This window comes from Oncorhynchus nerka, linkage group LG10 (assembly GCF_034236695.1).
Source record: "Oncorhynchus nerka isolate Pitt River linkage group LG10, Oner_Uvic_2.0, whole genome shotgun sequence".
Lineage (NCBI taxonomy): Eukaryota > Metazoa > Chordata > Actinopteri > Salmoniformes > Salmonidae > Oncorhynchus > Oncorhynchus nerka.
The window spans coordinates 51,062,440-51,083,518 of record NC_088405.1 but is presented as its reverse complement, the minus strand read 5'-3'; the positions used below and the strand labels follow the sequence as shown (position 1 = coordinate 51,083,518).

Here is a 21,079-nt window from a genome sequence, read left to right as displayed (position 1 = left end):
AATTGTGAGTTTTGGTGAAGGGACTGAAAGTGAATGGTGCCACCTCACCTCTACTGGCCCTGAAATGTTGGGAATTGTAATTTTACTAGGCATGTCAGTTAAGAACAAATTCTTATTTTCAATGGCAGCCTAAGAACAGTGGATTAACTACCTGTTCAGGGGCAGAACGACATATTTGGGATTTGAACTTCCAACCTTTCTGGTTACTAGTCCAATGCTCTAACCACTAGCCTACCCTGCCACCCTTAATGTTGTGGAAAGTTCTTACACAGGGACACTCAAAGTCAATCTTAAATGAATCATTGTTTATTGTCAGCGTTTCTGGAAAGGTTCCAACCAACTCAATGCACCATAGTACACGTCTGTCAGAAGCTCCCCTGGGACAGTCCCAGCAGTTGTCTTATATACGGTTATACACAGAAGTTGTATTTGCATGATTTAGCATAATGTATCATTACCGTGTTGTTTCATAACATGTGACGGCCAACACCTCACGGTTTCTCCTTTCTAAGCTGAGACCTTGAAACAGATCTTTTGATTGTTCTCAAAACAACATCTGGGCGTCCTGCAAAATTGCAGCTCCTTGATAGGTGTGATTTGTAGTCAGCCACTTGCAAGAACATAGAAATTGGTTATTAGAACCGCATATGAATAGAACACAGAAATTGGTTTGAAGTATTGTCTGTGAAATTAACTTTTGATAACAAGCCAAATAGACAATTAGCCAAAATGAGACAAGGTAGTTAGCTAGCTAGCCTGCTTGATTTAGCTCTTCTGTCTTTATGTTAATGTTTTCTTTGAAAGCTGTACAACAAAATTGAAGAGCATTTGTCATTGGGCTAAAACGAACTGGCTAGTGATTCGATATGTAGCTAGCCAGCCAGAGAATGCTGCTGTAGGATTGCTCTATTTTACCAGTAAAATGTAGCTAGCTATGATCCCAATAGCTATAATTAGCTAGGTCTCATTAGGTGTCTGTTTATCTGTGAAATGTCATATGTTTCCTAAAAATAGCTAAGCCTGCTGCTGATAAGTAATGTAGCCTAAGCCTGAAGCCTAACCCTTATGACGATGATAGATAAGTGTTACACAAATCAAAATATATTTGAGATTCTTTAAAGTAGCCACCTTTTGGCCTTGACAGCTTTGCACTCTTGGCATTCTCTCAACCAGCTTCATGAGGTAATCACCTGGAATGCATTTCAATTAACAGGTGTGCCTTGTTAAAGATAAGTTTGTGTAATTTATTTCCTCTTTAATGCGTTTGAGCCAATCAGTTGCGTTGTGACAAGGTATGGGTGGTATACAGAAGATGGCACTATTTTGTTAAAGACCAAGTACATATTATATTAGGCTCTGATCAGGCCCTACACCCAAACAAGGGCACTGCGTTCATCCACCTCTGGCCTGCTCGCCTCCCTACCACTGAGGAAGTACAGTTCCCGCGCAGCCCAGTCAAAACTGTTCGCTGCCCTGGCCCCCCAATGGTGGAACAAACTCCCTCACGACGCCAGGACAGCGGAGTCAATCACCACCTTCCGGAGACACCTGAAACCCCACCTCTTTCAGGAATACCTAGGATAGGATAAAGTAATCCTTCTCACCCCCCTTAAAAGATTTAGATGCACTATTGTAAAGTGGCTGTTCCACTGGATGTCTTAAGGTGAACGCACCAATTTGTAAGTCGCTCTGGATAAGAGCATCTGCTAAATGACTTAAATGTAAATGTAATATTATGGCAAGAACCGCTCAAATAAGCAAAGAGAAACAGTACATAATTTCTTTAAGACATGAAGGTCAGTGTAATGATTTTCTTCATCTGAACGAGAGGCGGACCAAAGCGCAGCATGGTTGTTTTGATTCATGCTTTAATAAAATACTACACATGAACAAACAAAAACAAGAAATGTGAAAACAGTCCTATCTGGTGAAAACACAGAGACAGGAACAATCACCCACAAACACAGTGAAACCCAGGCTACCTAAGTATGATTCTCAATCAGAGACAACTAATGACACCTGCCTCTGATTGAGAACCATACTAGGCCGAAACATAGAAAAACAAACAGACTGCCCACCCAACTCACGCCCTGACCATACTAACTAAATACAAAACACAGGAAAATAAAGGTCAGAACGTGACAGTAACCCCCCCCCCCCACCCAAAGGTGCGGACTCCGGCCGCAAAACCTTGACCTATAGGGGAGGGTCTGGGTGGGCGTCTGTCCGCGGTGGCGGCTCTGGCGCGGGATGCGGACCCCACTTCACCATCGTCTTAGTCCGCCTCCATGGCTTACTAACCATGGCCACCCTTCTCAATGGAAGCTCTGGACAGAGGGGCAGCCGGACAGGCGGGACACTCCGGCAGCGGCGCCGGACAGGCGGGACACTCCGGCAGCGGCGCCGGACAGGCGGGACCACCTGGAGGGAGGAGACAGAGAGACAGCCTGGTGCGTGGGGCTGCCACAGGAACCACCAGGCTGGGGAGACCTTCAGGAGGCTTGGTGTTAGGAGGAGCCTGAAGGACCGGGCTGTGGGGGAGCACTGGAGCTCTGGTGCGCAACCTTGGCACCAACTCCCCCAGGCTGGACAACTACTCTAGCCCGGACCCTCCAGATTGCAGGCACAGGTTGAACCGGGCTGTGGGTAAGCACGGGAGATCTAGTGCTTACTACGCGCACCCCTCCCTTAGGCTCCACTCCCACATTTGCCCGGCACGAGCGGAGCGCAGGCAGAGGACGCACTGCACCCTCCCAGCGCCCCGGAGACACAGCACGCAGAGCCGGCGCAGGATAACCTGGACCAAAACTGCGTACCGGCGACCAGACCCGCTGAGCAGGCACCATATGCCCTGGCTCAATGCCCACACTCGCATGGCACTTTCGGGGGGCTGCCCTATAGCGCACCGGGCTATGGGCACGCACTGGCGACACCGTGCGCTTAACCGCATAACACGGTGCCTGACCAGTAATGCGCTGCTTATAATAAGCACGAGGCGTGAGCTCAGGTCTGCTACCTGGCTTAGTACCACACCTCGTCTGCCCCCCCCCCCCAAAAAAAAACATTTTTTTGGGGCTGCCTCTCGTACCTGTCGCACTGCCGTGCTGCCTCATATCGCCGGCTCCTCTCTCCGGCTGCCTCTGCTCTCCTAGCTGCCTCCACCTGTTCCCATGGAAGGCGATCCTTTCCCGCCAGGATCTCCTCCCAGGTGTAGCAACCCTTGCCGTCCAATACATCCTCCCATGTCCATTCCTCCTGTGATGCTGGCCGCTGTTGCTGCTGCTGCTACTGTCGTCGCTGCTGTTTACCACGCCGCTTGGACCGAGTTGGGTGGGTGATTCTGTAAGGGTTTTCTGGTGAAAGAGAGGCGGACCAAAATGCAGCATGGTGGTTATTCATGTTCTTTAATTTATAAAGAAACTACACATGAGATAACTAACAAAAACAACAAACGTGAGAAAACATAAAACAGCCCTATCTGGTGCAAAACACAGAGACAGGAACAATCACCCACAAACACACAGTGAAACCCAGGCTACCTAAGTATGATTCTCAATCAGAGACAACTAATGACACCTGCCTCTGATTGAGAACCATACTAGGCCGAAACATAGAAATACCCAAATCATAGAAAAACAAACATAGACTGCCCACCCAACTCACGCCCTGACCATACTAACTAAATACAAAACACAGGAAATAAAGGTCAGAACGTGACAGTCAGTCAATCCGGAAAATGTCAAGAACTTTGAAAGTTTCTTCAAGTGCAGTCACAAAAACCATCAAGCACTATGATGAAACTAGCTCTCGTGAGGAAGGCCACAGGAAAGGAAGACCCGGAGTTGCGTCTGCTGCAGAGGATAAGTTCATTAGACTTATTAACAGTCTCAGAAATTGCAGCCCAAATTAATGCTTCAACGAGTTCAAGTAACAGACACGTCTCAACATCAACTGTTCAGAGGAGACGGCGTGAATCAGGCATTCATGGTCATTAGACCGGTGGAAATCTGTCCTTTGGTCTGATGAGTCCAAATTAGAAATGTTTGGTTCCAACCGCTGTGTCTTTGTGAGATGCAGAGTAGGTGAACGGATGATCTCTGCAGGTTTTGTATTGAAGTCAATGTACCCAGAGAAGGACAGAAGCTAGATGTCCTCCGGCTACACCACGGTGCTACACCATGCTACTGAGGCTACTGTTGACCTTCAATGAAAAACAGTGTTTTAATCAATTATTTGGTTCAAAACGCGACCAAGATCTGACAGGAAAGCCAATGATGCGCGCATAATTTCATTACAGTATAGCCTAAGCAGACAAGCCTAGGCAAATTCGAGAAGGCATAATTGGAAATGAATTAATTTCAACCAACAAGAGGGCTTTGTGTTGGAGCCTATTTCTTCCTATATAAGAGGTAGGACTACCTGTTTAACAGACAAAATTAGGCTATTGGCTGCTATATCCACAGATTTGTCAGTCAATTCCTCCACCCACTCTTTAAATAGACACCTTCGTGTTGGTTGGTTGCCTTGTCAGTGAAGGGCTGTTAAGTTAAAACCAAAACTCGAATTGAGAGTATGCCATAGGCCTACCTTTTATTAAAGAAAATGTCAAAAAGCATAGGCACTACCCCCTTAGCTTTGTTCTGCGATGCTTTATGCTAGAAACAAGCTATAACATACCCGAGAAAGACGTGCCTCCGAAGCATATGGGGATATAATTGTTTTGTTTCTTCGACAATTCAGAGGCTGAGCTACAACCTTATATAACTGAGGAGACAAAACATTTACTTTGCTTGGGGAAGTAATGTAATTCTGTCACTATCCGTTGAGCTAACGTAGGCTAATGTGATTAGCATGAGGTTGTAAGTAAGAAGAACATTTCCCAGGACACAAGCATATTGGCTATTGGCAGAAAGCTTAAATTCTTGTAAATCTAACTGCACTGTTCAATTTACAGTAGCTATTACAGTGAAATAATACCATGCTATTGTTTGAGGAGAGTGCACAATTTTGACCATGAAAAATTATGAATAAACAAATGAGGCACATTTGGGCAGTCTTGATACAACATTTTGAACAGTCTAAAACTTTGCACATACACTGATGCCATATAGTGGCCAAAACATAAATTGCACCTGGGCTGGAATATTACATTATGTTTTTTCTCTTGCATTTCAAAGATGATGGTACAAAAAAAATACAAAATAAAGTTTTTATTTTTTTAAATGATCTTTTACCAGATCTATTGTGTTATATTCTACAATATTCATTTCACATTTCCATAAACTGCAAAGTGTTTCTTTTGAAATGGTACCAAGAATATGCATACCTTGCTTCAGGGCCAGAGCTACAGGCAGTTAGATTTGTCGTTTTAGGCGGCAAATTGAAAAAAAGGGGCTAATCCTTAAGATGTTCACTTTATGTACAATACAAGATGTTTATACACAGACAGCTTTTAGGGAAATACTTGTGAAGAAGAGTAGAAGAGTAGCCAGCAGTTAAAGTGTACATTTTCCTGTGTCTGTAGGCCTACTCTGTCTGGGGTGGAAAGGTAGGCCTAACTTTTGAAAGTGCCATGCTCAGATTCCTAATGAGGTCTCTGATTTTAACTATTTGCAAACAGTGTCAGTTTCATTGTGAACAAGACAAACTGATTTGGCATTGGAGAAATCTGATAAGATGAACACATAGGCCCATCTCTCTGTCCATGCTTAGCTTGTAATTCCGGTAATGTGTATGCTATTAAAGATTCCACTCATATGTAAAATTGTAGCATTGCATGAAAAGTTTATGAAAGGCCATTTTCTTTCTCGGACCTTCAAACACGATGATAGTCCACGGTGGTCTGTGAAACCACAACCTTCTGGCCCACAGCCCTGTGCAATATCAAAATTGCTGCGTTGCCATGTAATGCTTACAGGATGAAGAACAATTTATAAAACTGCATATATAAGGTTCTGTCTAAAGGGTAGACAGTAGTGTTCTCAGCTATCCACTTTGTTTTAATGATTGTTTTGGTTATAGGGGAGGGTCACTTATTTGGGTTGGGGGTTAGGGGTGGCAGGGTAGCCTAGTGGTTAGAGCGTTGGACTAGTAACCGAAAGGTTGCAAGTTCGAATCCCCGAGCTGACAAGGTACAAATCTGTTGTTCTGCCCTTGAACAGGCAGTTAACCCACTGTTCTAGGCTGTCATTGAAAATAAGAATTTGTTCTTAACTGACTTGCCAAGTTAAATAAAGGTTAAAAAATATATATATATATAAAGAAAAAAAATCTTGCATCTACCATCAATATGACGTAGAGCAATTTTGAAATTTCCCTTTAAGGTCAGAGTAAATAACTACACTGAAAAAAAAGGTAAATGCAACATGTGAATATTGTCTGCAGGTGTGTTATCGTGCATCTCCCGGTCTCAGGTTGCACAATGTAACCCCAGAGCACAATGGCAACAAAGTAGAACAAATGGCATGTAACTCAATAGCAGCTCTAGGTAATAAGACATCTACTGTCATTTTGAGCATTGCAAGAGACTGAACAAAAAATATAAACGCAATGTAAAGTGTTGATTCCATGTTTCATGAGCTAAAATAAAAGATCCAAGAAATGTCCCATATGCACAAAAGCTTATTTTGCTCAAATTTTGGGCACTAAATGTATTTACATCCCTGTTACTGAGCATTTCTCATTTGTCAAGATAATCGAGCCACCTGACAGGTGTGGCATATCAAGAAGCTGATTAAACAGCATGATCATTACACAGGTGCACCTTGTACTGGGGACAATAAAGGCCACTCTAAAGTGTTCAGTTTTGTCACACAACACAATGCAGTTGTCTGAAGTTTTGAGGGAGCGTGCAATTAGCATGCTGAATGCAGAAATGTCAACCAGAGCTGTTGCCAGAGAATTGAATGTTAATTTCTCTACCGTAAGCTGTCTCCTACATCGTTTTAGAGAATTTGGTACGTCCAACCGGCCTCACAACCGCAGACCATGTGTAACCAAGCCAGCCCAGGACCTCCACATCTGGCTTCTTCACCTGCAGGATCGTCTGAGACCAGGTTTTTTGATCCACACCTCTACCTTTTTTTAAGGTATCTGTGACCAACAGATGCATATCTGTATTCCCAGTCACGTCAAACCCATAGATTAGGGCCTAATGAATGTATTTCAATTGACTTGTTTCCTTATATGAACTGTAACTCAGTAAAACCTTTGAAATTGTTGCCTTTATTTTTTGTTTAGTGTAATAATGAGTAGGATACCCTAATGCTCCAAGGGACCACTGTGCTGGTACCATGCCTCCTCTCCCTATAGTGTGGATGGCAGCTCTGAGAGGCTCGCGTTACAATAATAGCACTCTATCACTGTGTGGGTGGGACAGAGGGCGAGAGGGAGAGAGCGAGCGAGCACGCACACAACATACCGTATGCACCTGCTGTGACGCTCTGACTCTGACATTATTATTGTTGAGAGATTGTACAAGTAAAGAGTGCGTCTTTAACGAGAGGCGTAGCTATTCTCTTGTGCTCCCTGGAGGGCAAGTTCCGCTTCCTGCTAATAAAAACATCGCACTTGTGAGCATATCACATCAACTGTGGACTGCAGAACAGAAAAGCATGAAATGCAAGCAAGAAGGCATGGAATTATGTGGATATGAAAGCGCAATTTGAAGCTTCAGTGTATGATGAAAATATCTGTATGCACAAGTCAGGGAGCTGAATGACAGAAGGTATTTTCTTCCACATCCAAAACACCTCCAGTATGTCGGAGAGAGGGGGTATCCCGCGGACTGGGGGCACACCATCTCCACATATGCAGCCGTACAAGACCGTCACGATCGTCCCGAACCGTCCGGTTCAAATGAACCTGTATGCGACCTGGGAAATTGATCGCTCATCTCCAAGCTGTGTGCCCAGGTATGGCCGTCTAAACTCCATGGCTGGTTCTGACAGTCGTGGTTTCCAGTCTGGATCAGATCACATATAGGTTATCGGCTTCTGTGGTCGGGTGTTGATTTAGGAATGATTTTGAATCGGTGAGAAGAAGTCACCTGTTTTGCCCTCAAGAGAAGTTATGTAGGAGGGTTGAATAAAAGTTGTAAAAAATGTATGAGTTAATGAAAATAACATTTAATATGATTAAAGTTTAAGTAAATAGCATAATTCTGTATTTGCCTTTGAATAATACACATTTTGCACTGCTGCAAATTACTCCAAGTATGACAGCAGTTTTTGTTTTGACCATCAGGTCAAGTGATTGCAACTGTAAATTAATTGTCAGTTATTAAGTTAGTGTGCTCTTCACATAGATACATTTAGCCTGCAGTGATAGGTTATTGCTGATGGTAGTGAAGGTTAGGGGGTGTCTTTAAAGGGGCAATATGCAGTACAAACAATACGATTGCCATTTTAAAAGGAAGATCTCATTCAACTTTACAGTGAAAAACTATATTTGGAGGACCATGGTTATGAAGAATCAGCATCAGGAAGTGCAAGATCATGACTGACCAGGATGTAAAGCCTCCAAATCAGCATATCTCTGTTGGGGACACAGACAGGGTGCCATAGACAGCTGCTCCTAAACCCCACAGGAAAACAACATGCTGTCAGAATAAATCATTGTCCAGCACAGTATATACTTAGAGGCAAGAGATTGGCTAATACTTTTATACCGATATACATACGCCTACGGACCGTTGCTAATCGGGGAATACTCCTCCACTATTACTAACAATGTTAAATTTGAACAGTATTCCAAAATGTTTCTGATACTGCTTTTTTGTCTAACTCTGAATTGTTAGGCGTTTGATGTAGGCTAGCAATAGAAAAGAGGGGGCAGGAGTGGGGTTGCGTGTGGATTCTAGAAGGACCCCTGTATTAAGGTAAAGGCTGCTTGCGGGGGTGCTCTCTCTGGCAGGGAAAATGGAGAGAAGACGTGGGTGGATTTGAAGAAGAGCTGGTTGAAAATGATTTGTTCCTCTTAAAGTGGTCCACACACTGTATGGTGAGCTCTGAAAATAGTATGTTGACAAGTACCTTGGATGTCAATTGGATGTATTTCAAGACCTACCTTCAAACTCAGTGCCTTTTTACTTGACATCATGGGAAAATAAAAATGAATCAGCCAAGACCTCAGGAAAAAAAATTGTAGACCTCCACAAGGTCCTTGGGAGCAATTTCCAAACACCTGAAGATACCACTTTCATCTGTACAAACAATAGTACACAAGTATAAACACCATGGGACCACGCAGCCATCATACTGCTCAGGAAGGATATACGTTCTGTGTCCTAGAGATGAACATACTTTGGTGTGAAAAGTGCAAATCAATCCCAGAACAACAGCAAAGGACCTTGTGAAGATGCTGGAAGAAACCGGTACAAAAGTCTCTATGTCCACAGTAAAACGAGTCCTATATCGACATAACCTGAAAGGCCGCTCAACAAGGAAGAAGCCACTGCTCCAAAACCACCATTAAAAAAAGCCAGACTACGGTTTGCAACTGCAAATGGGGACAAAGATTGTACTTTTCTGGTCTGATGAAACAAAAATGGAACTGTTTGGCCATAATGACCATCGTTATGTTTGGAGGAAAAATGGGGAGGCTTGCAAGCTGAAGAACACCATCCCAACCGTGAAGCACGGGGGTGGTAGCATCATGTTGTGAGGGTGCTTTGCTGCAGGAGGGACTGGTGCACTTCACAAAAATAGATGGCATCATGAAGCAGGAAAATTATGTGGAAATATTGAAGCAGCATTTCAAGACATCAGTTAAAGCTTGGTCGCAAATGGGTCTTCCAAATGGACAATGACCCCAAGCATACTTCTAAAGTTGTGGCAAAATGGCATAAGAACAACAAAGTTAAGGTATTGGAGTGACCATCACAAGTCCATGACCTCAATCCTATCGAACATTTGTGGGCAGAACTGAAAAAGCGTGTGCGAGAGAGGAGGCCTACAAACCTGACTGAGTTACACCAGGTCTGTCAGGAGGAATGGGCCAAAATTCAATCAACTTATTGTGAGAAGCTTGTGGAAGGCTACACAAAATGCTTGACCCAAGTTAAACAATTTAAAGGAAATGCTACCAAACACTAGTTGAGTGTATGTAAACTTCTGACCCGCTGGGAATGTGATGAAAGAAATAAAACATTCTCTCTACTATTTTTCTGACATTTCACATTCTTAAAATAAAGTGGTGATCCTAACAGACCTAAGACAGGGACTTTTTTTACTTGGATTAAATGTCAGGAATTGTGAAAAACTGATTTTAAATCTATTTGGCCAAGGTGTATGTTAACTTCCGACTTCAACTGTTTATATGCAGTGCATTCGGAAACTATTCAGACCCGTTGACTTTTTACACATTTTGTTACATTACGGCCTTATTCTAAAATTGATTCAATAGTTTTTTTCCCTCATCAACCGACACACAATACCCTATAAAGAAAAAGCTAAACAGGTTTTTAGACATTTTTGCAAACGTATAAAACTTTATTTTACTGAAATATAACATTTACATGGGTATTCAGACCCGTTACTCAGTACTTTATTGAAGCACCTTTGGCAGTGATTCCAGCCCTGAGTCTTCTTGGGTATGATGCTACAAGCTTGGCACACCTGTATTTGGGGAGTTCCGCCCATTCTTCTCTGCAGATCCTTTCAAACTCTTTCAGGTTAGATAGGGAGTGTCGGTGCACAGCATTTTTCAGGTCTCTCCAGAGATATTTGATCGGGTTCAAGTCCGGACTCTGGCTGGGCTGCTCAAGGACATTCAGAGACTTGTCCCGAAGCCACTCCTGTGTTGTCTTGGCTGTGTGATAAGGGTCGTTGTCCTGTTGGAAGGCAAACCTTTTCCCCCAGTCTGAGGTCCTGAGCACTCTGGATGAGGTTTTCATCAAGGATCTCTCTGTACTTTGCTCCGTTCATCTTTCCCTTAATCCAGACTAGTCTCCCGGTCCTGCCGCTGAAAAACATCCCCACAGCATGATGCTGCCACCACCATGCTTCATCTTAGCGATGATGCCAGGTTTCCTCCAGATGTGACACTTGGCATTCAGGCCAAAGAGTTCTATCTTCGTTTCATCAGACCAGAGAATCTTGTTTCTAATTGTCTGAGAGTCCTTTAGGTGCCTTTTGGAAAACTTTTACTGAGGAGTGGCTTCCGTCTGGCCAATCTACCATAAAGGCCTGATTGGTGGAGTGCTGCAGAGATTGTCCTTCTGGAAGGTTCTCCCATCGCCACAGAGGAAATCTGGAGTTCTGTCAGTGACCATCAGGTTCCTGCTCACCTCCCTGACCAAGGCCCTTCTCCCCTGATTGCTCAGTTTGGCCAAGCAACCAGCTCTAGATAGACTTGGTGGTTCCAAACTTCTTCCATTTAAGAATGATGCAGACCACTCTTGGGGAACTTCAATGCTGCAGAAATGTGCCTCGACCCAATCCTGTGTTGGAGCTCTACAGACAATTCTTTTGTACTCATGGCTTGGTTTTTGCTCTGACATGCACAGTAAACTGTGGGACCTTATATAGACAGGTGTGTGCCTTTCCAAATCATGTCCAATCAATTTGATTGACCACAGGTAAACTCCAGTTAAGTTGTAGACACATCTCAAGGATAATCAATGGAAAAAGGATGCACCTGAGATCAATTTCAAGTCCCATATTTATGCAAATACGGTATTTATGTTTTTTTGTTTTTTTATACATTTCTAAAAACCTGTTTTTGCTTTCTCATGGGGTATTGTGTGTAGATTGATGAATAAAAAAATATTCAATCTGTTTTAGAATGAGTCTGTAATGTAACAAAATGTGGAAAAACTCAAGGGGTCTGAATACTTTCCGAATGCACTGTACAGTGTACACCACTTCAAATTAGTGGATTCGGCTATTTCAGCCACACCCATTGCTGACAGGTGTATAAAATCGAGCACACAGCCATGCAACCTCCATAGACAAACATTGGCAGTAGAATGGCCTGACTTTCAACGTGGCACCGTCATAGGATGCCACCTTTCCGACAAGTCAGTTTGTAAAAAAATTCCCTGCTAGAGCTGCCCCACTCAACTGTAAGTGCTGTTATTGTAAAGTGGAAACGTCTAGGGGCAACAACAGCTCAGCCGCGAAGTGGTAGGCTACACATGCTCACAGAATGGGATCTCTGAAGCGAGAAGCGCGTAAAAATCGTCTGTCCTCGGTTGCAACACTCACTACCGAGTTCCAAACTGCCTCTGGCAGCAACGTCAGCACAAGAACTGTTCGTTGAGAGCTTCATGAAATGGGTTCCATGTCTAAGCAGCCGCACACAAGATCACCATGCTCAATGCCAAGCGTCGGCTGGAGTGGTGTAAAGTTTGCGGCCATTGGACTCTGGAGCAGTGGAAACGCTGTATCTGGAGTGATGAATCATGCTTCACCATCTGGAAATCTGACAGACAAATCTGTGTTTGGCGGATGCCAGGAGAACGCTACCTGCCCCAATGCATAGTGCCAACTGTAAAGATTGGTGGAGGAGGAATAATGATCTGGGGCTGTTTTTCATGGTTTGGGCTTGGCCCCTTAGTTCCAGTGAAGGGAAATCTTATCGCTACAGCATACAATGACATTCTATACGATACTGTGCTTCCAACATTGTGGCAATAGTTTGGGGAAGGCCCTTTCCAGTTTCAGCATGACAATGCCCCTGTGCACAAAGCGAGGTCCGTACAGAAATGGTTTGTCGAGATCAGTGTGGACGAACTTACCTGGCATGCACAGAGCCCTGACCTCAACCCCATCGAACACCTTTGGGATGAGTTGCAACGCCGACTGCGAGCCAGGCCTAATTGCCCGACCTCACTTAAGCTCTTGTGGCTGAATGGAAGCAAGTCCCCGCACCAATGTTCCAACATCTACTGGAAAGTCTCCCTAGGTGAGTGGCTGTTATAGCAGCAAAGGGGGGGGGGGACCAACTCCGTATTAATGCCCATGATTTTGGAATGAGATGTTCGACGAGCAGGTGTCCACATACTTTTGGTAATGTAGTGTATTTCTATTTAGCCTATAGTGCCATATATCTGTTTGGCATTTGGCTTTTAGTGAATATATAAATTATTAACCATTAATCTCCTAACCCAATCAGATGTTCTCTGGTAGACCTCTCCAGCGTCTCTCTCTCTTAATGGTGTAGTGAGTGGAGAGGCCAAGGTTTGTAGTGAATTTGACATTTAATTAGGGAGGAACAGCAGATACGGAACCCTCTCCTATTACCCAATCTTTGTGACGTGAGGCCGAGTGCTGCACCTAGGACCCAAATGGAATTAAAGGTTATTCAAGATGCAATGCTTCAATTTGTTTGGCTAAGAATCAACAATGAGGCTGTAGACCTAGTTGTGTCTTTTGGAGCCCATAGTGGCTTCTACCTTGAGAGGGATGACATTTTTTTTTGTTTCTCCTTGAGTGTCCTGTTCTGTCTGAATAGCTCTCATCTACGCAGATAAATCCCAGCCAGCCAATCTGTCTCTGCTTTGTCCAAAAATAAAGTACTTGGAACCACGAATTGCCCGTAGGAATACAGTGATCTGTGATTTATGTCTGCAGCCTAATATTCCTAAAGTGCTTTTGTTGGCCACCATCCTCACCGAACCATTCCCGCTTACAATTTACATTACACATCTAGGGTGATACTCTACCACTCTCAGCCAACATTTAAAAAAAAAGATTTGTTATTGTCAAGGACTCGACTGACACTTTCTCATGTTGTTGGTACCTATTCACTGAATTCACAGACTAAAACAGAGAAATATGAATATCCCCTTTTTCTCTCCTTAAACCCAGGCTCTTCACAGTTACTCTGAAGAAGCTGGTGATACTTCAGGAGCTGGACAGAGACCTAACCTCTGTTGTCATTGCAGTCAAACTCCAGGTGGCGCTCTTCACACACACACACACACACCGCCGTCCCTTCGACAAAGTGTACATAAAGTGCCTTGCAAACGCCTTGGCGTTTTTTCTTATTTTGCATTACGACCTGTAATTTAAATGGATTTTTTGGGGGGATTTCATGAAACAAAATAGTCCAAATTGTTGAAGTAAAATGAAAAAATAAATAAAAATAAAATGGAAAGTGCATATGTATTCACCCCCTTTGTTGTGAAGCCCCTAAATCAGATATGTTGCAACCAATTACCTTCAGAAGTCACATAATTAGTTAAATAAAGCCCACCTGTGTGCAATCTAAGTGTCACATGATCTGTCACGTGATCTCAGTATAGCTACACCTGTTCTAAAGGCCCCAGAGTCTGTAGCACCCCCAAGCAAGCGGCACCATGAAGACCAAGGAGCTCTCCAAATAGGTCAGGGACAAAGTTATGGAGAAGTACAGATCAGGGTTGGGTTATAAAACAAATTATCAGAAACTTTGAACATCCCACACAGCACCATTAAATCCATTATTATAAAATGGAAAGAATATGGCACCACAACAAACCTGCCAAGAGAGGGCCAAAACTCACAGACCATGCAAGGAGAGCATTAATCAGAGAGGCAACAAAGAGACCAAAGATAACCCTGAAGGAGCTGTAAAGCTCCACAGCGGAGATTGGAGTATCTGTCCATAGGACCACTTTAAGCTGTACACTCCACAGAGCCGGGCTTTACGGAGGAGTGCCCAGAAAAAAAGCCATTGCTTAAAGAAAGAAATAAGCAAACAAGTTTGGCGTTTGCCAAAAGGCATGTGGGAGACTCCCCAAACATATGGCAGAAGGTACTCTGGTCAGATGAGACAAAAATGTAGCTTTTTGGCCATCAACGAAAACGCTATGTCTGGCACAAGGTCAACAGCTCTCCTCGCCCTGAGAACACCATCCCCACAGTGAAGCATGGTGGTTGCAGCATCATGCTGTGTAGATGTTTTTCATCGGCAGAGACTGGGAAACTGGTCAGAATTCAAGGAATGATGGATGACGCTAAATACAGGGAAATTCTTGAGGGGAAACCTCTTTCAGTCTTCCAGAGATTTGAGACTGGCATGGATGTTCACCTTCCAGCAGGACAATGACCCTAAGCATACTGCTAAAGCAACATTCGAGTGGTTTAAGGGGAAATATTTAAATGTCTTGGAATGGCCTAGTCAAAGCCCAGACCTCAATCCAATTGAGAATCTGTGGTATGACTTAAAGATTGTTCACCAGCGGAATCCATCCAACTTGAAGGAGCTGGAGCAGTTTTGCCTTGAATAATGGGTAAAAATCCCAGTGGCTAGATGTGCTAAGCTTATAGAGACATACCCCAAGAGACTTGCAGCTGTAATTGTTGCAAAAGGTGGTTCTACAAAGTATTGACTTTGGGGGGGTGAATAGTTATGCACACTCAAGTTTTCTGTTTTTTATTCTTATTTCTTGTTTGTTTCACAATAAAATGTGTTGTGCATAAGAACAGCCCTTAGCCGTGGTATATTGGCCATATACCACACCCATTTGTGCCTTATTGCTTAAATACACTAGTGACTTATAAGACCCTTTTATCTGTAATCCATGGATAATATATGCAGGAGATGTATTGTAACGTGTTTGGAATATCTTCTTAGGGATCAAAGCGCATTTTACGGTCCAATGAAATCCTGTTGTCATCGCCTGGACTTACCGAGACCGATCTTCAGCTAACGTTCTCCTTGCAAGTGAGTTACCGTGGGGTGTTTGCACAGACAGTTATGTGTATGCAAATGAATTGTGGATGAGAGTCAGACTTTTTTTTTTAAATGTCCCAGAGATTCTATTTTCAGTGCATGATTTAAGTGCATGTCTGATTCTGTCAACCTCGCCATCTCTCATCTGTACTTCCTCCAGTATCCACATTTTCTGAAGCGAGATGCCAACAGACTGCAGATCATGCTGCAGAGGAGGAAGAGGTACAAGAACCGCACCATTCTGGGCTATAAGACCCTGGCACTGGGCCTTATCAACATGGCAGAGGTAAGAGGGCAACACCTCACCGCAGCCGTTATCTGCCATGACTACGATCATTCAGGCTTTTGTTTGTACAACATGCCATCAATTGTCCCCCCCCCCCCCCCCACAAATCTCTCTTTCTCTCCCTGACCCCCTTTCCTCTCTCCTCCCCAGGTGATGCAGCACCCCAGTGAGGGAGCCCGTGTGTTGGGTCTCCACACCACGGTGAAGGACACAGCTGTGCCTGTGGCCGAGATGAGGGTCTACTCGCTCTCCAGCCAGCCCATCGACCACGAGATGTCCAAGGCCAAGATGTCTGGTAAGGGAGACACAGAGTGAAAGACAAAGGGGACAGGCTCGAGGGCGATAAGGCCATGAACAAGGAATCAGAAAGTAAAATGTTGTTTTTTTTAAACGTTATTTATTTTATTTTTTTCTATTCTGCAATTTGCTTATATGGAGTTGTCTAAGTATCCAGAATGTCAGTGTATTGAACAGTTCAATGTGTACGTGCCACACCATGGTCAGTAAATGCAATCATCCATGATCGTCTTTTGAGAGAGTCAGCCACTGCCTGTCCATATGACACAAGGTTTAAATAGTTTTCACATCATACTGGACCCCCACACCCATACATAACACATCTCCTATCTGGCTCCCTGTAACTACCAGACCGCTCCCCTGACATTGACAACTACTCGGAGGAAGACGAGGAGAGCTATTCATCAGAGCAGGACGGGAGTGATGACCCTGCTCACAGCCAGGTAGGGGGGGGGGGGGAGCGACACTCAGAAAAATATCACACTGCTTCAATACAAGCATTTAAGCCGGCGTACAGCAGAGTGGATGGAGGGTTTGTCCGGTTTGAGCACGAAGTTGACCCTCCCTCTTTTTTTTTCTCCAGTATCTGTTTGACGAAGAGGATGACATGAGGAAGAAGAAGCACAGACACAAACTCACCTCTACAGCCTCCATCACCAGAGCTCATGTAAGCATCCAGTCTACTCGTCTGCCTGTCTCTGTGGCGTTGGGACTACCTGCCGCTGTTCTAGTCAACCGGTTTGATATCTACGTGTTCCTTTAACCCGGCAGCCCAACATCAAGCAGAAGTTTGTGGCCTTGTTGAAGAGGTTTAAGGTGTCTGATGAGGTGGACTTTGGCCTGGAGCACGTGTCCCAGGAGCACATCCGTGATGTGGAGGAGGACCTGGATGAGCTCTATGACAGTCTGGAGATGTACAACCCCAATGACAGCGGGCCAGAGATGGAGGAGACGGACAGCGTCCTCAGCACACCCAAACCCAAACTCAGGTCATGAGAAGTCGGACTTATCTGTAGGTAACGGAAATGTATGTTCTGACAAACATCCACCTAACAGAACTCTGGCAATCTCTCTTCTCTCTGAACGTTCAGGCCCTTCTTTGAGGGCATGTCCCAGTCCAGCTCGCAGACCGAGTTTGGCAGTCTGAACAGCAGGTGCAGTCTGCCCAGAGACACCCTGAGCCCAGTGAGTACAGTACATGGGGGTGGCTGGGCCTTCTAAGTCCAGATGTCCCCTGGCACTCCCTCTTACCACTGTTTTCCTGCTGTCTGACTTTCAGCAAGGTGAGCAGCCTCCGTCAGGCAAGATGAAACGCTCTCGCTCCCGCAACTTGGACGACTCTGAGACAGATACCCTGGTGAGACCCTCTAACCTCCCCCCTCCTCCCTCCCTCCCTCCCTCCCCCTCTTATTTTCCCCCTCGCTCATTGGTGGCCTCTGTATGTTTTGAGGCCTGTGCGGTGTTAGGATGTGTTTCTGTCTGGCTGTCTGTCGGTGTGTTTAGGTGCTGACTGATCCGGAGATGTTTCTGGACACTACCCCTGCATCACTGTCTCTGTCCCAGAGCAGCTACCCAGGACCCCAATGAGGGAACTGAGGAGCAGCAAGAGTGAGAGCCACACCAGCATGCCCTACACCACCATGCCCTCCCCCAGGTCAGTCTAACACACACACACACACACACAAAACCCTCCAGTGCTACATGTGCACTCCTTCACTTTCTGCCGTAGTCATATTTTCTGTGTGGGTACTGACTGTCAGTGAGTAGGAGTGTGTTTTTTCCAGGTTGGATGGCGGGCACACACCCAGGCAGAGACGTGGGACACCAATGAAGGAGAGGCGAGCGCTGTCCAAGCCACTAAGCGAACGTACCAACAGCTCTGACAGTGAAAGGTCACCGGAGCTCAGCCACACCCCACAGGTGACCCCCCACCCCCCCCACCCTAACCAGAGCTAGTCCGTACCCATACTCACCATGGAGCTGAGGATTTGTTTGCAGAGGGTGATCCAGAGTGGTGGTGATCCTGTTGCAAATGTGTAGCTTTAAAGTTAATAAAAATTTAGCTTTGGGGCAAAGAGAAAATGTTGCAATTCTACACATTTTGCAGTTACTTGACAGGTTCATATAATCTCTGAGTGAGACTGACTAACTAAATCAATGGGGGCCCTCAGGAGATCATGGCTACTGGCCTCGAGTCTTGATGTGCCCGGTCAGTAATTCAGCCATGACATACTACAACATTTATATAGCTGGCTAGACTAACTTACCTAGCAATCTGTAAAATGTGAGCTGACATGGGCTAATTGAGTGACTGTCAGTGACTGACATCACAAGAGGAAAACTACTACCAACTACTACCGAATATTGAAGTTTCACCTTGTGTGTTCTGAGATTCTTACTCTCAGCAGGAAGTTGAGACCCGCAATTGACTTCTCGCTTAGAGCTGCATACAGGCACTGTCCTGTTGTGTTGATGGATTTCATTGAAGCATGTGTGTGGGTGGGTGTGTGTGTGTGTGTGTGTGTGTGTGTGGGTGGGTGCAGGTGCCCAGGAAGGCTGTGTATGACCAGCTGAATCAGATCTTCTCCTCAGACACTACCCTCCCGGACAGCCTGGTCCTGGTCAACACCAGTGATTGGCAGGGACAGGTATTCTTCACTTCAATCTTCACCTCCATTATCTCACTCCTCCATTCCCCTGTGGACATATTTACTTTTGCGTATGTGTGTTCATCTGTGTCTATGTGTTTGTGGCCTCTGGTAAACGTGTGTGCAGTATGTGTCCGAGGTGCTGCTGGCTCAAAAGCAGCCGTTAGTGTGTACCTGCTGTGGGGTGGAGATTCAGGCTGTCCTCACCACCCTTCTCACGCGCATCCAAAAGTTGTGAGTAGCCAATTAATCAATAATCGCTGGTTCAATGTATCGTGTGGTAATGAAGGGAACCTATTATATTGTGGTCCACTAAACCCGCCCTCCTCTCCCCGCAGCTGTAACTGTAACTCGTCCACGCCGCCGCCCGTCAAGGTGGTGGTGGCAGGGGGACAGAGCTACCTGGGGGCCATCCTGCACTTCTTTGTCACTCAGCTGGCCAACAAAACATCTGATTGGCTCAGCCTAATCCGCTTCCTGGTGGTCCCCCTGGGTGAGAGAGAGACCGGTTCAGGTCCTGAGAACAGTAATATAAATATGTTATATATCATTTAACACAGTGCTTGGGTCTAAAAGATCAGTATTATACAATGTGACTGCTGTAAGATGTTTCCCACTGGGCACACCATGTCATTTCAACGTGGAAAATTGGGTAATATTTGGTTGAGTCGATGCTCAATGAGATTGCAACCTATATTCACCGAGTCAAAAAGACATCCGAAAGTTAGTTCAATTTCCAATGTGTCATCACTATGATTTCAACCATCTAAAAGCACAACCACATTCCAATGAAAAAACAATGTCCGATTTTTTTTGTTGTTGTTTACTTGTCACCCAAAGGTCCTTCACTTCACTTTCAACCATTTTTTAAAAGCACAGCCAAGTTCAAATGGGAATACAATGTCAGATCCTTTTTGTTTGCTTATTTACAAGAGATGAATGTGTTACCACTCTGTGCTTCATCTCATAGCACATCCAAATGACCAAGATTGCAGTTGAGATTACATGAAAAGTACATGGTGTGAGGGATCAATGCCGTTTGAGATTCTGCGCAGATTTATGACAGCAATTGTGAAGATCTCCGCAGACCTGCGACCACCTATATGCATGCCACATTATATGATTACATAAGAAGACATTTATATTTACAGTCATCTCAAAATGAGGCCATGAATGTGTTACTCATTTTAAGGTTGAACGTTACATTCGTTTGTAAGATAGCCTTGACTTTAGGCTGTTTACTGGATAACAAAAGTCCTATTGAATTGTGGTTGGTTGTCAACGCAACCCAATATCCTCATTTGAAGGAGATGAATCTTCTGCTTGGATAGTTCAATCTGTGCCACTGACTTAAGTCTGGCGTTAATTCCAGTTTGTCTACAAATTAAGAATTGAGACGTTATATTCACGTCTCCATCTCAACCAAAAATCACGTAGATTCCACATTACAGTATGTTGATAAACTACGTGGAAACAACCTTGATTCAACCAGTTTGTGCCCAGTGGGATAGTATGGTACATATCTAGCATGGTTATGTAATGCTTATATATATATATAAATAAATAAATACGCCTCTTCAGCTGTAGCATAAACAAAGATTTACAAAAACACCCACTCTCATGTTCTGATACCTCCTCCTGACAATGAGTTGCTCCAGTCATTATGTCACATATAGCTGAAGCGCAGTATGGTACAGCTGCTCTGCTCAGAGCTGCAGTACTGAGTGGGTTGGGTGTGTGACTCATTGTGGCTGCCTCTACTCTGCCTCCAGGCTGTCACCCTGTCGCTAAGCACCTAGCCTCCCTGGACCCTCGCTACAGCTCTGTGTTCCTGGACAATGCCTGGAGAGACCTGTTCAGTCGCCTGGAGCCCCCTCACTCTAGTAAACACCACACCTCTCTCTCCCTCTTGCTCTCGTTCTCTTGCTCTCTCTCTCTCTCTCTCTCTCGCTCACAAGGGCGCTTTTCGTTTTGTGCTATTAGTGGCAACACAGACTGAAGGACTATTTCATTTCAGTTTATAAATCAATATGCTTTGTTTTACAAACAGTTCCACTGAGCTGGAAAGCAGTCGAGCGTGTGTCTTTGGGAACTTAATCTGCCTTGATCAGCATATTAATGGTATTTGACTGGAGGATGCGCTCTCTGCAAGCTGCCCCATCTCTTCCTTAGTTACTAGGGTTAGTCA

General features: G+C 44.6%; 1 protein-coding gene across 1 annotated transcript in view; it reads left to right on the top strand.

Moving 5' to 3' along the window:
* The first annotated feature begins 7,395 nt into the window (after positions 1–7,395).
* LOC115135506 (phosphofurin acidic cluster sorting protein 1-like) overlaps positions 7,396–21,079 on the top strand; it is a 28,251-nt gene continuing 14,567 nt past the window's right edge. The window contains 17 exon segments of the mRNA XM_029670258.2: positions 7,396–7,913; positions 13,812–13,899; positions 15,562–15,651; positions 15,821–15,946; positions 16,097–16,241; positions 16,595–16,686; positions 16,827–16,910; positions 17,015–17,232; positions 17,335–17,428; positions 17,523–17,600; positions 17,747–17,777; positions 17,780–17,897; positions 18,028–18,163; positions 18,787–18,891; positions 19,019–19,125; positions 19,230–19,384; positions 20,664–20,774. Coding sequence (XP_029526118.2) covers positions 7,717–7,913; positions 13,812–13,899; positions 15,562–15,651; positions 15,821–15,946; positions 16,097–16,241; positions 16,595–16,686; positions 16,827–16,910; positions 17,015–17,232; positions 17,335–17,428; positions 17,523–17,600; positions 17,747–17,777; positions 17,780–17,897; positions 18,028–18,163; positions 18,787–18,891; positions 19,019–19,125; positions 19,230–19,384; positions 20,664–20,774 — 1,975 coding nt within the window. The 5' untranslated portion in view covers positions 7,396–7,716.